The sequence below is a fragment of the Phoenix dactylifera genome, chromosome 9 (genome assembly GCF_051530095.1).
Source record: "Phoenix dactylifera cultivar Ajwa chromosome 9, Ajwa_hap1_PhDact_Kaust_v1.1, whole genome shotgun sequence".
Lineage (NCBI taxonomy): Eukaryota > Viridiplantae > Streptophyta > Magnoliopsida > Arecales > Arecaceae > Phoenix > Phoenix dactylifera.
The window spans coordinates 32,795,102-32,808,710 of NC_143198.1; the positions used below are offsets into that span (position 1 = coordinate 32,795,102).

Genomic DNA, 13,609 nt, shown 5'->3' on the forward strand with positions numbered 1-13,609 from the left:
ATCATACCTCAGCGACCGAATCCATAAAAAATATTGAATAAGAAACACTTAGGAAGTGGAACCTGCTACTAAGGATCAAACGGTCCATCAGTCCTACAATAACTAAGGCCATCTAAGAGTGTTACAATTAATAGAGTCCCAAAGTAGTAAAACAAGAAAGATTCTATATTTTTATGGATTCAGATATGGATCATATTGATATCTCTGTTCTGGAGGTAGAGCTAAGAGCAGCGTGGGCTGACCACGACGTGTGTTGCGGGCAGAGCAGTCTTGCTAGAGGAAGACTTGGCCACAGTGATTGGCTGGATCCATGAAGGATCTGGTGGTGTGGATGGGCGTCACCTCCTACTCCGAAACATACGAGTCATAGTGAGGGATGATGTTGAGTTCCAGACTAGGCACGTTTGCAGAGAAGTGAATGAAGTTGTGGAGACATTAACTGATGATCTTTTGTGAAAAATGCAGAGTGCAAAGTCCATGCAAAATTATTTTTTATCTGCTAGCTGCGGTGTATCTCATTGTACAATGCATGCAATAATCCAACTTTACCCATATCTCTTCACAGAACGTCTACTTGAAGCCTCAAGACGCAAATGTCTACACAATAATAGATTGGTGCCCATAGTAGGGATGATGTTGCACTGTCGATGCAACATAATAGGTGGTGACAGAATTCCTACATGGAATCAATAGGATGAACAAATAGTGAGGTAGAACTAAATCTTGCTTTCATACTTGGACAATAATTCTGAGCACATTCCCGGCCGCTTCTGATTTTGTACAACACAATCTCAAGAACAATTCGTCAATGCAGCTTGGAATGTCGCAGGACTTCAGCCCTTTCCCAGTTGCAAAGCATTCAGGCTCCAACTTTGACTGAAGATCAGAATGATCTCATCTAAAATGGTCCCAGAATTTCTTAACATTACCGTCATAATATGGTGCTATCATTACCTGTCCCTTCATTGTGTTGTTCGAATTTGAACCATTTCCAGTTTGAGTACAATCTAGCTTCGTCATCAAAGGGGAGTGCATCATCTGGGAGCGATTTTAACTTACGAGTTGCAGAAACGAGTGGTAATCTTTGTCGATATTTTTTAGCCATCTCTTCAGCCTCAGAAAACACTTTCTGTTATGAAAGAAGAATGGAAAAAATATAGATCTTTGTTTGAAGCAAAGGAAAATTAAAGTAAAAGAAGCAAAATTGCATCAAGCAAAAACAAAATGGGTAAATATTAAACAGACTTTACCTCTTTGTTTGAAAGAAATAGTCCAGGCTCGCTTTCAAGATCTGCGATGCTGCTTGTCGCATAACAAAAAGCATTCAGAAGTCTATTACAAGCTATATGGCAATATAATTTGTAAGGAATTGCCTTTCTTTTCATCTTCACTTGCTATCAGAGTAGATATACATCATATTTGTAAGAATGATGACTTTACTATCATTTCGCTTGATTATTTCTGATTTTCAGTAAAGTGTGAGCCTACACCATATCCCACTATTCTCAAAAAGATTAACATGGTTTAAATTTATCTTTTCAAAAAATAGCAAGCTTGAGCAATTCGCTAAATTTTCACTAACATTTTTTTAATTATAATTTCATCATTCTAGTCTTAGGCCTGATAAATCAAAAGCAAAAAGAACACCTGGGAACTCGTGTAATGCTTACCTAAGGGAAATTTTGTCAGGAAACATTGACTTCACCACCAGAACTTTCACCTTCTCATCCACTTTTAGTACATCGCTTACAGATGTAACATGGGAACGAGTTATGTTTGAAATATGCAGTAACCCACTGCAATAGAAGTATCCACAAGAATTAGTTCTTCATCAACAAAGACAAAAATAACGCATGACCACTTGACAATTTCTGTAACAATTAATTAGCATCACATAATTCTTATCATTTGAATTTGGGAAAAATGAATCACTTAAAAGATATTGATAATTATGGTATCACCTTTCCTTTTAAGGTATCAAATAAGGAGTTCTCTCAAGTTCCAATTATGGACCACAGACCAATAAAATGTAATCTCTATCGCATTTGATCCCAGGCCCATAAAAGAAATACTGACGCAACTAAGATGGAAGTTCAGTTGAGAAGATTTTGCCAGATCAAAAAAGTAAATTGACTTGAATGTGGCATCTCTCTGTGCATGCATGTCGTGCACGTGTGCACACAAGTCTGACAGCCAATAAAGAAGCAGCAATACCAAAATATCAATTGATTAATTATGCTTGTTATCCGCTACATGGATGTCTAAACTCTGGCTTCCTATTCTGCTGTTAAATTGTACTAGTGTTGCATTAGATTGCTTAAACACTTCCAGCTGTCTGATTTGATCTGTGCCTTCCAACAAGTGAGGGACCTCCAGTGAATGAGCTCAATATCCAAAAGAATTCCAAACAAGACATTGTGATTCAATTTGGCATTTGGTTAGTTATTTCAGTCTCGAAGGAAAGCATATTAGTCTTTGCTGTCTTCCTTCATCCAGACTATTTTCCAATATCAGAGGATCAAGGAGATTGGACCCAGATTGCATGAGTTTAAACTGTAGACTGTCTAACCGTTCAGGTAAAACTTGCTTCTTGATCAATCTTTTTGGTCTGTATCTTGATCTTCAATTACCCCTGACTACCTTGGCTAGATATCAAGCACCAACAAACAGAGGGTTGAACTTTAGCTCAAAGCTGGCCATACAATGTAGAAAAATTCAGGATCATGATCTGATCATTAAAATATTTTTTTATATCTGTATATGTTTTCTAGCCATGGATAAGTATCCAAGATCTACCCAATGCATAGCTGATATGGGACTAAACACACGCTCGTACGGGTCTTCACATATGGATGCCACAATAAAGAACTCCACCCGAGTTTCGACAACAAAGAACTTCAAGATGAATCCAACAACAATGGTCATGTCCACCATGAATCTAGCGACATCAACCATGAATCCAACAACACAGTGACAACAACAACGACTCTCCACGGACCACAGCTTCTTCCCTCCTTTGAGTCAAAGATTGTCTAATAAATTTTATGAATTTGCTTTTTTTTCTTCTATCTGATGAGAAAATCGAATGGGTGGAATTGATTTGACTCACTCTGGTCGAGTGGTTTGACTGGCTACCCGATGAGTTGAATGGTTTTTTTCAAAACTTTGGGTTTCAAGGTGACCCAACCTAATAGATGGCTTAGGTAATGGTTTAGGTAGGTTGACCCAGTTGACCTGCCCAGGTGCCCAGGTCGACCCGCCCTCTAAACATTGGTTCGAACCTTGAAGAATCGAGGTCTCTCTTGCTCTTTGGTCTTCCACAAGTGAACTGCTTGTCATTTTCCCTTAGGAGTGGAGATCGACCTACTTTTGATGCCATTTTGTAGTGGTCTGACTTTCTATGAGATTTATCTTTCATTAACCCTATTCCAAAGCATTCATCATCTCACATATTTATCTTGGGTGCATCCCGCTTCATGCCCGTTCTTAGTTTTGAGACTATCCTGCTTTCGTTGGAAATTTGGAGCACTCTTCATTAAGGCCATAGAACCTACATCGCATGGTCTACTGGCAAATCGATTACGAGGGGCAATTTTTGACCTAGACCTGCCAATCCACCAAAATTCACCTGAAATAAATGGGTACAGGTGAGAAATTTTTGTAATTGGGTTGGGTATGGGTTAACCAAAAAACAACTTGGTTATAAATGGGTTGTGTATGGGTTTAGCCTCTTAACCCTATAAGCTACCATAGGCTGAACAAACTTTTAAAATTCATCCCAAAACCCGAACATTGGTAATTACGAAATGAGCTATGACCAGGGAAAGGATTCACTTGGACGATTAGAAAGATTGCATAGTTAATAGTTAAGAGAATAAAAGAACATTGAACAGAAAAAAAAAGGGAGAGAACTGGTGTGTTTAAGATTTATCTTTTTTTCTCCGCTTTATTTTCCTCTCCTAGCTCTCTCACTTTATTTGGACGCCAACCGTAATATCTCGTTTTTTTGGCCATATTTATTGCCGATTACTAGGGTATACAATTGACGAGTGTTAATTGGTTTGACAAATTAGATATGGTTTTATGTTAAATAAACAGGTCAGGTATAAATAGTTTGGCACGGGTTTAGGGTTTTTAACCAACCCCAACCCAGTCCAACCATTGCCACCCACCCACCCATAAAGCCAGTAAACAATCATTGCCCAATGGTTAGCAAGGGGAGTTCAGTTGGCATGTGACACATCCAACAACTGCAATCACATGAGGAACAAAATTATAGATAGGATGGTGCGTGGAAAGAGGATCTAAAGAAGTAGTTCTTGATAAAAGGTCAATGATGTGCTAGTTAGGGTATTATCATTTGATGCCAAATAGCCAAAAAATTAAAAGGAAAAAAGAAAAAAAAATAAAGAACACAACATTGAAAACAGCTAAAAGGATAATAGTTTCTATCCAAGTGGCGGGTTACAATGCTTGATGGTTGTTTTCTTGTAGATATATAAATAAATAAACCTCCATTTGTTCCACCTTTTTCAGGTTAAGGAAGACAAAAAACCTTACAAAATCCCACAAACAAAACCTGGATGACCACCAGAAGTTAACGACACAAACAGATATGGTATGCAGACCAACAAATCCCCTACCGAGCAACAAGCAATAAGTCATCTCACAAATCTTCCACCATAACACTTGGTAGCTTCCCACTTTGAAAATAAAGGGGCTGACAATTGTCAAGGCTAACTCTGCCAGGACCATCGGCTTTTTCTTTACACAGATTTACTGAATGACATTAACATATTATCAAAAAGCACGAGCTGCTGATGTGGTTTATTCAAAATATTTGGTATGCAATACAAGGTAGTGCAATGTTAATCATCATCGTCCAACAAAAAAGAGCAAGCAAGCTTCCACAAAATCTATCTAGAATAATTTATGAGAAGTTAATTTATTGACGATATTATAGAAATTTTAGCATCAAATGTACTACTAAAGCTGCATGATGAAAATCAAGCTCAAGAAATTACAAAAGGTATAAATGCAACAGGTAGGTTTCAGACATCTTTACCTTCTGTTAGTCTCACCTATCCTAACTTGTGCTCCGTATGGAAAAATTTTGCGAACAGTCCCTTCTAAAAGAGTTCCTTCTTTAAGGTATAAGATGTCCTGCAGAAGAATAAATGAGACAGAATATGCAATGAGGAAACAAAAGGTCAGAGCTCAGGCTAAAAAGTAGCAGCATAAACAACTATTAATCTCAAAAAAGTTTGATATTTGAAAATACAGGCAAATCGAAAAGCATGCTTCAATGGCAATTCTATCTGTGATTTGCTAATAGTACTAAAGATGCATCTGTAACTAAGAAGCATTCCGACAAATTGGACAACCTAAATGGACTTCGTTCATATGACAGATGGACTTCAGCAAATTTATGCACCAATTTATGTAACTCAACATCAAGCAATGAAGGTTGAGAGAGAACCAGAGAGAACCAACAAACTATCCCAGGTGTCAATGATCTCAGAAAAAATCAAACAAGGATTGTAGATGCAGCATACGAATTTTTGATGCTTGGGTGGATGTTGCTCGGGAGCAAAAATTGAAAATCAACTCCCCACTCCCAGAAGTTCAAATTACAGTTACAACATGGATTCATTATGAAGAACCTCTATGGAATTATTTTGAAACTTAGGTGCTATAATTGAATCCTAAACAATAGACAATATAAACTGCGGCAACCAGTAGGTTGTTAGACAATACTGAAAGAGACCACAAATGAGTTAATTAGTGTCACTGGGAGATACGAATAAGGCAAATCTAACATCAAAATCCAGATATATATATGTGTAAGTACACAATGCATGTATACATATCAAGGTTTGAAGTTTCGTCCAAAACTGATCCATTCCGGTGTTTCAGCTGAAACCGATCTATTTTAACCGGAACAGATCAGCTTCGGTCGGGATCATCTGAAACTGACCAGAATTTTCAGTCTTGGCTGGTTTCGGCAGGTTCGTCCAAAAATGTTTTTTCAATCTTTTTTTGGTGTAACAAGTATATATGTTCAATGTATTCTAATATTTTCAGAAAATTGTTAATATTTCACAACACAACTACCTAAGTATCTAATGATGTGATTTATGTTATTTTTTTGCTGAGGTTTGTTATTATAGTAGACAAGATGCAAATTTTGATGTGTATCTTTACTAATTAGAAAGCATTATATGTTCCTATGTTTCTTTTTCTTATCTAAATGAGTTTTTATCTCTTATTTAGAAAAAAATGATATATTAAAATGGAATAGGGAAAGAAAATGAATTTCGATTTTGATGAATCTTTTCTTGCTTAAATAGATTTCTAAAATAGAGTTGAATGAAATATGCTCGAATGTTTTCTTCTTGCTTAGATGAGTTATTAGAATGAAATAAAATGAAAAATGCTTAGATAAAAGTTTAGTTACAGAAATTACAGTAAATATGAAAAATTATAAAAAAAATAAAAAAGGCGTATGGAAATTATAAAAAATAGAAAAAGTGTGACTTTTAAGAACTAGAGAAAAGTGCAAGATAATTATAAAAAATAAAGAAAGAGTAGGATAATTATAAAAATTAGAGAAAAGTATCGTCTATATAATGCATTAAGCTTTAAAGCAAATTTATTTCAACTTCAACTACCCAAAGTCATGGATTATAACCCTAAATAACTCAAAATACACAAGAATAATATGTAATAATTTTTACTGATTTTCTTTCATTTTCGATATTTTTCTTGACTTTTTTGACCAAAACTCCAAAACTTGTAGGGAAACTGCTGAAACTGAAACTCTATCTAATGGAGCAAAATGGAAACTAAAACTAAGTTTTAAAACTTGAATACAGTTGATCAAACAAACACATGATTTATAACCTTTACTTACAAGAATCTTCATAGTTCAATTTCTGATCCCTGAAAGTTCTAACTACACTAATTTACAATTCATGGCATACATCCTTATGGGTTGGAAGCCTATGTGAATTTTGAGGCAGCAGCTACATAATTTTGCAGTCAGCTAAAATTACAGGTTTAGCTTGTAGAAGAACATTACAATCACAGAAGCATGGACATAGATAATGCACTAACCCAAGCTTCTTTCTCGCTGATTATAATGTTATTGGTAGCTTCATCAATCTTGCAAATACACACAAGCATCTGGCGACCGACCTGCACAAACAAGTAGGAACCAAAAAAATATTTGATAATTGTATATCTGCCATTTACAAACAAAACTTTACGCATCAATAATAACAAGTCAATAGGGGAAAAGGCATAAAAACTAATTACCAAACCATGCAAGACCATGCAAGAAAGAAAGCAGCAAAATAGGTAACTTTTGGAAAAACAAAATCCTAGTAAAAAACTTACATTATCTTTCAAATCGGAGAAATTATTAATTCTGTTCATCAACTCAGCTTTAGGAAGAAATGCTCGCAGACCCTGAGAACCAAATAAGCAAAATATGAAACTGCAGTAAAGCACTCCTATAATTTAGGATATAGTAAAACAAAGAAATTCGGACCTCGATTCTGGTGAGAAGCCCTCCAGTATTCCACTCAAAAATTTTAACCTCAATTGGCTCATTGAGCTGCTTTATCTGCAAAAGTGAAGAAGTTCAAACCTATCTTTAAATAACCAAGATCAGCTACGAAATTTGGATCTCATCCACAATAAAGACATCAGCTTTCGTACTGTAAGAACCATATCTAGAAGTTGTATGGAAACAATCATCCTTTTATTTTGGAAAAGAGCATATCATTAGTTATAGAAATAAAGAGGAACCTTCTTCCAAGGGCACCTTTTGAAACAAGTCATTACTATTCAGGCTTAATAGCAATACGCAAGACCAATTTTTTGATTAGGGCAACCCAGCAATAATGAGGATGATTCATATAATATGATAATAAATTACAAGTCTGCTGGATCTACAATATGCAGGAAAACAACTCCTCTGTGCATTGCACATTACACTCCTCCTATGACACCGTATGTGCCCCATGCCAACACTGCAGGTGGACCCACACAACAAGGTGATTTGTGTTATACATGGCAATAGTGTTTGCCTGCATTTAGGTGTGGATCCACCATGGACAGCATGGTGATTTCCAAGACCTTAAAAAGTACTCGTTGAATTAAATGCTACTTTTATCGAGACCTGAGAAGCAAGTAGCACAACCTTTGGTTCCTCAACCTATTCTACTTGCCCATTTTAGAATTAAAAATAAAAGAAATGAACCACAAGAAGGCAAACAAAAGGAGCACAAGAAAAACTCGTACGAAGGGTTAAAGCATTGCAAAACCAAACATATCCCTAGCATATCCCCATTTTCAAGATTTTAAATACCAGTGGGATGGCGAGGTGTCACATAGTTCTGAGTGTAGGGATGGGAAGACTCGGAAAATGGACTAGGATAGGATGGGACACCCATTGTCTCAAGTGTTGAGATGCAGGGCTTCTCCTTGCACGAATAAACAAGGATGGCCCCTTCTGTGGTATTTAAAATCTTGCCTATTTTAATTTTTGCCCAAAATCAAATGACTCTGGAAACTATTCTCTTTAATAGCCACTTCATTCTCAAGATTTGTTTCTCAGGTAAACTATATTGGCAGGAAGCGCTTACATACTCAAGCATGTACATTTCATGCTTGGAATCATCTAAAGCCTTTCCATCAATGGTGGATCATTGGACAGGGCGAATCTTTATGGGCTACAGCTTATGAGATAAGTACTCTATTGGGAGAGTCCTCGTAGGATAGAAGGTGTCTGCCAGTGAAACACAAAAGAGAATCTTTTTGGACAATGATTGTGTTACTAGGAATTTTTTTTTGGGCAGGGGTACAATGCGTACCACCGGGACAGTGTGCTAGTAATGACCACCACAGGATAAGATAAATGTTCCTCCTAAATGAACTTTGGCTAGTTCTGTATTCCAAATTTAAACTTTGATAGAAGCCTCCACTGTGAATTTTGATGCATACCAACAATGTTCAAGGCATATTATATTGTCCAAACCCTAGAAATTTGTTAAGTAAATTATCAACAGGAGGATAGATATCAACAGAACTTTTAATAACACTATAGTTCAAATTCTAGACTAAAGGTTTCGATTTGAGCACCATAAACTCATAAACATAATAAAAGAGCATAGAGAGATCAACAATGCAAATGGATTCAACCTGCACCATGTTCCTAGGTAAATATAGGAGTCGTTGGCACGGGATCAACAATATCTAGTCAAGAAACTATTCAAGACATGAATTTCATAAGCAAACTATACGGAATTTGGAAAGGGAGAGAGCTAGAGAAGAGAACCTGCCTCACTCGGTGCCACGCGACCCTCCGAAACATCCTTCTCGTTGACAACAGCGGCCGCCCGCTCAGTGTGCGACCGAGCACCTCCGCAAAAAGAACCGTCCCCACCTCGACAACTGGCCTTCCGGGCACCCTGCGACCACTCAAGGCCTCCTCATCCTTCACAATCCCCATCTTTCCTGGAACCAAAAACTCCCCGGCATCCCTCCCCAAATCGCACAACAGGTACGGCAGCTCTGCTTCGTAGAGCGGAAGCACCTCCTTGGTCAGCATCGTGCCCAACATGTCGGCGCCGATGTTCACGTCGAGCTTGTTCTCATTCCCCGACACCACCACGCCGACCACAAAATCCCCGGGCTTCGGATCATAGTACTGAATCCGGACGCCGACGACCTCTTCTTTTTCTTTCTCCTCCTCGGCGGGTTCTCTGGTTTCATCCGGCTCGCTCTCTTCTCCGATCTTGGCTTCGGAGTCGGATTCCCTTCGTTTAAAAAACTTCAAGAACGGGGCTAGGGCCTCTTCCATATCCGGGGGCCTTCGGGGGGCGGAGGGTTCGCTGTCGTCGGGGATTGGGATCGGGGACGGTTTGCCAAGGAGCTCGAGCTCGGATTCTTTGCCGAGGCCGTCGACGGGGGAGGAGAAGGGGACATGGGTTCGCCTCAAGAAGGGGGATTTGGGGGAGAGGACGCGGGAGAGAAGAGGAAAGATGGGATTTTTAGGTTGAGGGCGAGGGGAGGGGGAGGGATAGGAGAGGTTTAAGGGGAGAAAGAGAGGCGAGAGAGAATGGGTTTGCATCACGCTTTTTCTTCGCTCGCCCCCGCGGCGATAGCTGTGAGCCCCGGCGATCTTGTTCCGGCTTTACCTATCCGTCAGGAGCTCTGGATTGCGTCCAGGATGCGCCTGGGATACTAATCCATCTAAAAGCGGCAGCTTATCTGCCGATTTTATATTGTCACGTCGGTTATATATAGAAGCCGGCACCCGTGTGCCGACTTTACATAACTATACATGCATTTAACACGTAAACAGTAACTCCAATCAGCTTGATTTGTAGTCTCTGACTCTCTGTTAGTGAAACAATAGAAGTTTACCATCCAAATATCAGGATATATCATTACTAGCATATAACCTATGCAATGCACACGGTACAGTTTTTTGCTCCTTATTTTCTTTTCAGACGGTTCTTAGCATGCAATGTACCAATGTAACAAATTATAATAATATTGGTTGGTCGGGTGATCTGAATTGTTAGCCCTAGAATGGATGCATCCACCCGAGATGGGAAGACATAGGTTTGTTTCTGCGTTGAAAATGTGCAACATAAAAGAACTGGGATTTTTACTGTTGACAGCTGCTCATGTAATAAACCACCTTTAGGATTTTCCAGTCTGCATCGTAAGATAGGAACCAGGATTCAGGGATAGGGATAGGTAGTTGGGTGCAGAGGATAAAAGAGCTGGTCGGCAGATGTATTTCAGTTTCTATGCCAATTTTACAATTCTGTCGGCAGAACTATAGGGACTTGGTAGCTTTTTATCATGCATCTTGACTAGTGCTCGGGCATACCTGTATGCGTTTATTAGATCCCTAGATGTTCTTCCTCCATTGATATACTTGTCTTAATGTTGATGTGGAGATGACCTTATCTTATAACATATAAGATTGATTAATATGAGAATGGGAATTCTGACAGCCATCTCTAAGTTTCTCAGTGGAGCCAAGTCTATGCATCTTCTTTAAAGGTGGTATGGAATATTGCTAAAGAGATAAACCATAGCCATCAGATTATCTAGTTCAACTTACTTTAAAAGTATAATGATGTGAAAAAATAGGTTGCTGGCAATATGTGATCAGACTTCTCTGGTGCTAGACCCTTCAAGAATTTGCTTGGGACTATACCCAAGATGCTTAAACTCTAAATTTGGTTACAGAATTGCATTTTTAGCTGATCAAGTCGCATGTTTTATTGGTAGCGATGTATGTTTTCAAGAAATGTTAATATAGTAGAAATGTTCTGAAAACAGTTCCAACAATCCATGTTCACAGAAAACTTTATTTTAAGCAAAGCTTCGATTGGATGTTTGCACTATATTAAATTATTAATGTGGGTAGAGTAAGCTTGATCGACACCCAAAACATGGCGGCAGAAATGCAATTCATAATTTATAAAATCTGTTTTTCTTTGGATTTAAGTTTCTAAGGAGGAATTTGATTTGAGCACTCCCATCGTCTGGGAAATTTTCGATGCTGTATGCCATATGCACCGAAAATTTTCGATGCTAAAGAATTTATCTCATCCTACGCCCAAATGCTTTACTGACCAGGAAATTGTGCTATGCAGATGCCTTGTTCTAAGAGGACTGCTGCAATCTATCAGAAGTTGCAACCAGCACTGGGCCCGAGAGACGCAGGGCACTACTAGCTTAATAACTTTGGTCATAATTACTTGCAACCATGTATGAATTGTGGCAAAAGTTCGGCCAAAACATGTATTTCTTTTCCCATTTCTGAAGTCATGTGAGTGCTCTCGCCATCTTCACAAAACCAGATGACAGCATATATATCTTCTCCTCAAGAAGAAAAAGGATGAGAACAGGTAATATTCCGCTGATTCTTGTGACCAGGCAGATGTCGCCAATTATCACCAATCTGCTGGCCAGCTGATTCTTGCTTTCATCAAACCCCTTTACGCCAATATTCATACTTCTGGGTCATGACTGACGTAGATATCTGGAAGGTAGACATTATCTGGCTTGTTCAAGGATACTGTCCTGACTTGTTTGGCCGCAGCTCTCTCTTCTCCGAAACTTCACAGGTTATATGTCACCTAACTTGCTCCTCTTGTCAACTTTGGAGGACCCAGTGGAGGACTTGCCGAATCTATAGCTTTCCAAGACCTTTGGTTTTGATTCTGTGATGACTTAAGGATTACTGGTATCTAATGATCTTTGTGGAGCCTTCAATTTGGTCAGCAGTGCACAACGGGTCTGCCGAATGCTGAGGTTCCCATGTTGGCCATATAGCGTGGCTCTTTTGCTCTCTGATAATCACAGGACTGTAATTGGCTGTCACCAAAGCTGTGTTTTAAAGTTTTAATGAGCGATGGTGAGGAAAGCACTTGCCATAACCCCATAACCTCTTCTTTCTCTTTTCATGTCGTAATACAGCAAGGGCGTGTCACTAGTCTCCAGTGCCGAACCTTCATAGGCCATCCATATTTTTCTGTTGTTCCTAATTATGATTGGGCCATCAGCAGCCCCAAGTGGGAAGGGGCGGCTCGGTGCACACTGGACCACTTGATCATTTGATGCAATGTGAACCATATAATGATCCACATGTCCGAGGATCCAGGCGGGCATATGTTTAGTCCTATATTAACCATGCACTGGATAGATCTTTGCTACTTGTACCGAGCCAACGAACACAAATAATATCTTCCGAGTAGCCTTTTTAGGTGAAGTCCCAATTATGACAAATAGTATTAAAGCGGATTCGGCTCATGCGCTATATAAACTAGGAGATACTAAGTTGATCATAAGTTGATCGTGGTGCTTACGATTAGATTTGAATGGATTCAAACCGTCAGTCGGACGAGGGCGTCGGGGTTTAAACAAAAAAAAATATGTAGGGATCAGTGCGGGCAAATGTTTAGGTATCTGTAAGAGGTCATGGAACTCGAATAATAATTTTTGGCAAGTTATTTTGGGTGAAGTTCTGTATTACGACAACTTGCACAGTTGGGTGGAGTCCAGCTCATCTCTCTTGACCAAGTCCTCGAGAGTGATTAATGATGCTTCACCTCCGTGGCTAGGTCCCTTGCATCTAATAATGTGCCAATAGGTTGCGAAGGGACATCAGGCGGTCCCTTGTTGAGAGTCGCCGTTTGATTTTTAGTCGAGATGGTACGGCATTCCACAAGTCTGTAGCCATGTGGTAGGTCCTGGTGTCTCGATTGGACCCGTCGTCAATTACCCTCTTCTTATGACTAGATCTTGGCTCCATGCATGGTTCCGTCAGGGTCATAACTCGGGACGGGTCAGGGCAACGTTGGGATCAAATTTTTAATGCATTTGCCAAATTAGGACCCAATTGACCCAATTACTTTTCTTCAACGATCATTTTTTAGTGATGGTTACCATTGTCCTGTTCCTGATTTGCAATTGCAGCAGTCTGAGTTCGACACAGAGATCTTTTTCATTCACTTATTTCATCATCAAATAATGTGAGAGGCTGCTCCTCAAGAACAACGCTTATGACCCACGGATA

General features: G+C 39.1%; 1 protein-coding gene across 2 annotated transcripts; it reads right to left on the reverse strand.

The window, feature by feature from the left end:
• Positions 1 to 474: 474 nt before the first annotated feature.
• LOC103720582 (protein PIGMENT DEFECTIVE 338, chloroplastic) lies at positions 475 to 10,258 on the reverse strand. 2 transcript variants are annotated; one of them, XM_008810357.6, is made up of 9 exons: positions 9,344 to 10,258; positions 7,553 to 7,627; positions 7,399 to 7,470; positions 7,117 to 7,197; positions 5,066 to 5,163; positions 1,671 to 1,796; positions 1,251 to 1,299; positions 955 to 1,129; positions 475 to 876 (listed from the first exon to the last, which is right to left on the reverse strand). In XM_008810357.6, the coding sequence occupies exons 1-9, from the start codon at positions 10,136 to 10,138 to the stop codon at positions 860 to 862; spliced, it is 1,488 nt and encodes a 495-aa protein (XP_008808579.3). In that variant the 5' UTR covers positions 10,139 to 10,258; the 3' UTR covers positions 475 to 859. The 2 variants fall into 2 exon arrangements, with proteins under 2 accessions (XP_008808579.3, XP_008808571.3); XM_008810349.6 differs by having other exon boundaries at positions 696 to 1,129.
• Between the last annotated feature and the right edge of the window lie 3,351 nt (positions 10,259 to 13,609).

Coding starts and splice junctions, on each gene's coding strand:
- LOC103720582 (XM_008810349.6), bottom strand. CDS start 10,138: ATGCAAACCCATTCTCTCTCGCCTCTCTTTCTCCCCTTAAACCTCTCC. Junction 1,300..1,670: donor CCTGACAAAATTTCCCTTAG/GTAAGCATTACA, acceptor TGCGACAAGCAG/CATCGCAGATCTTGAAAGCG. Junction 1,130..1,250: donor TATTTCTTTCAAACAAAGAG/GTAAAGTCTGTT, acceptor CTTTCATAACAG/AAAGTGTTTTCTGAGGCTGA.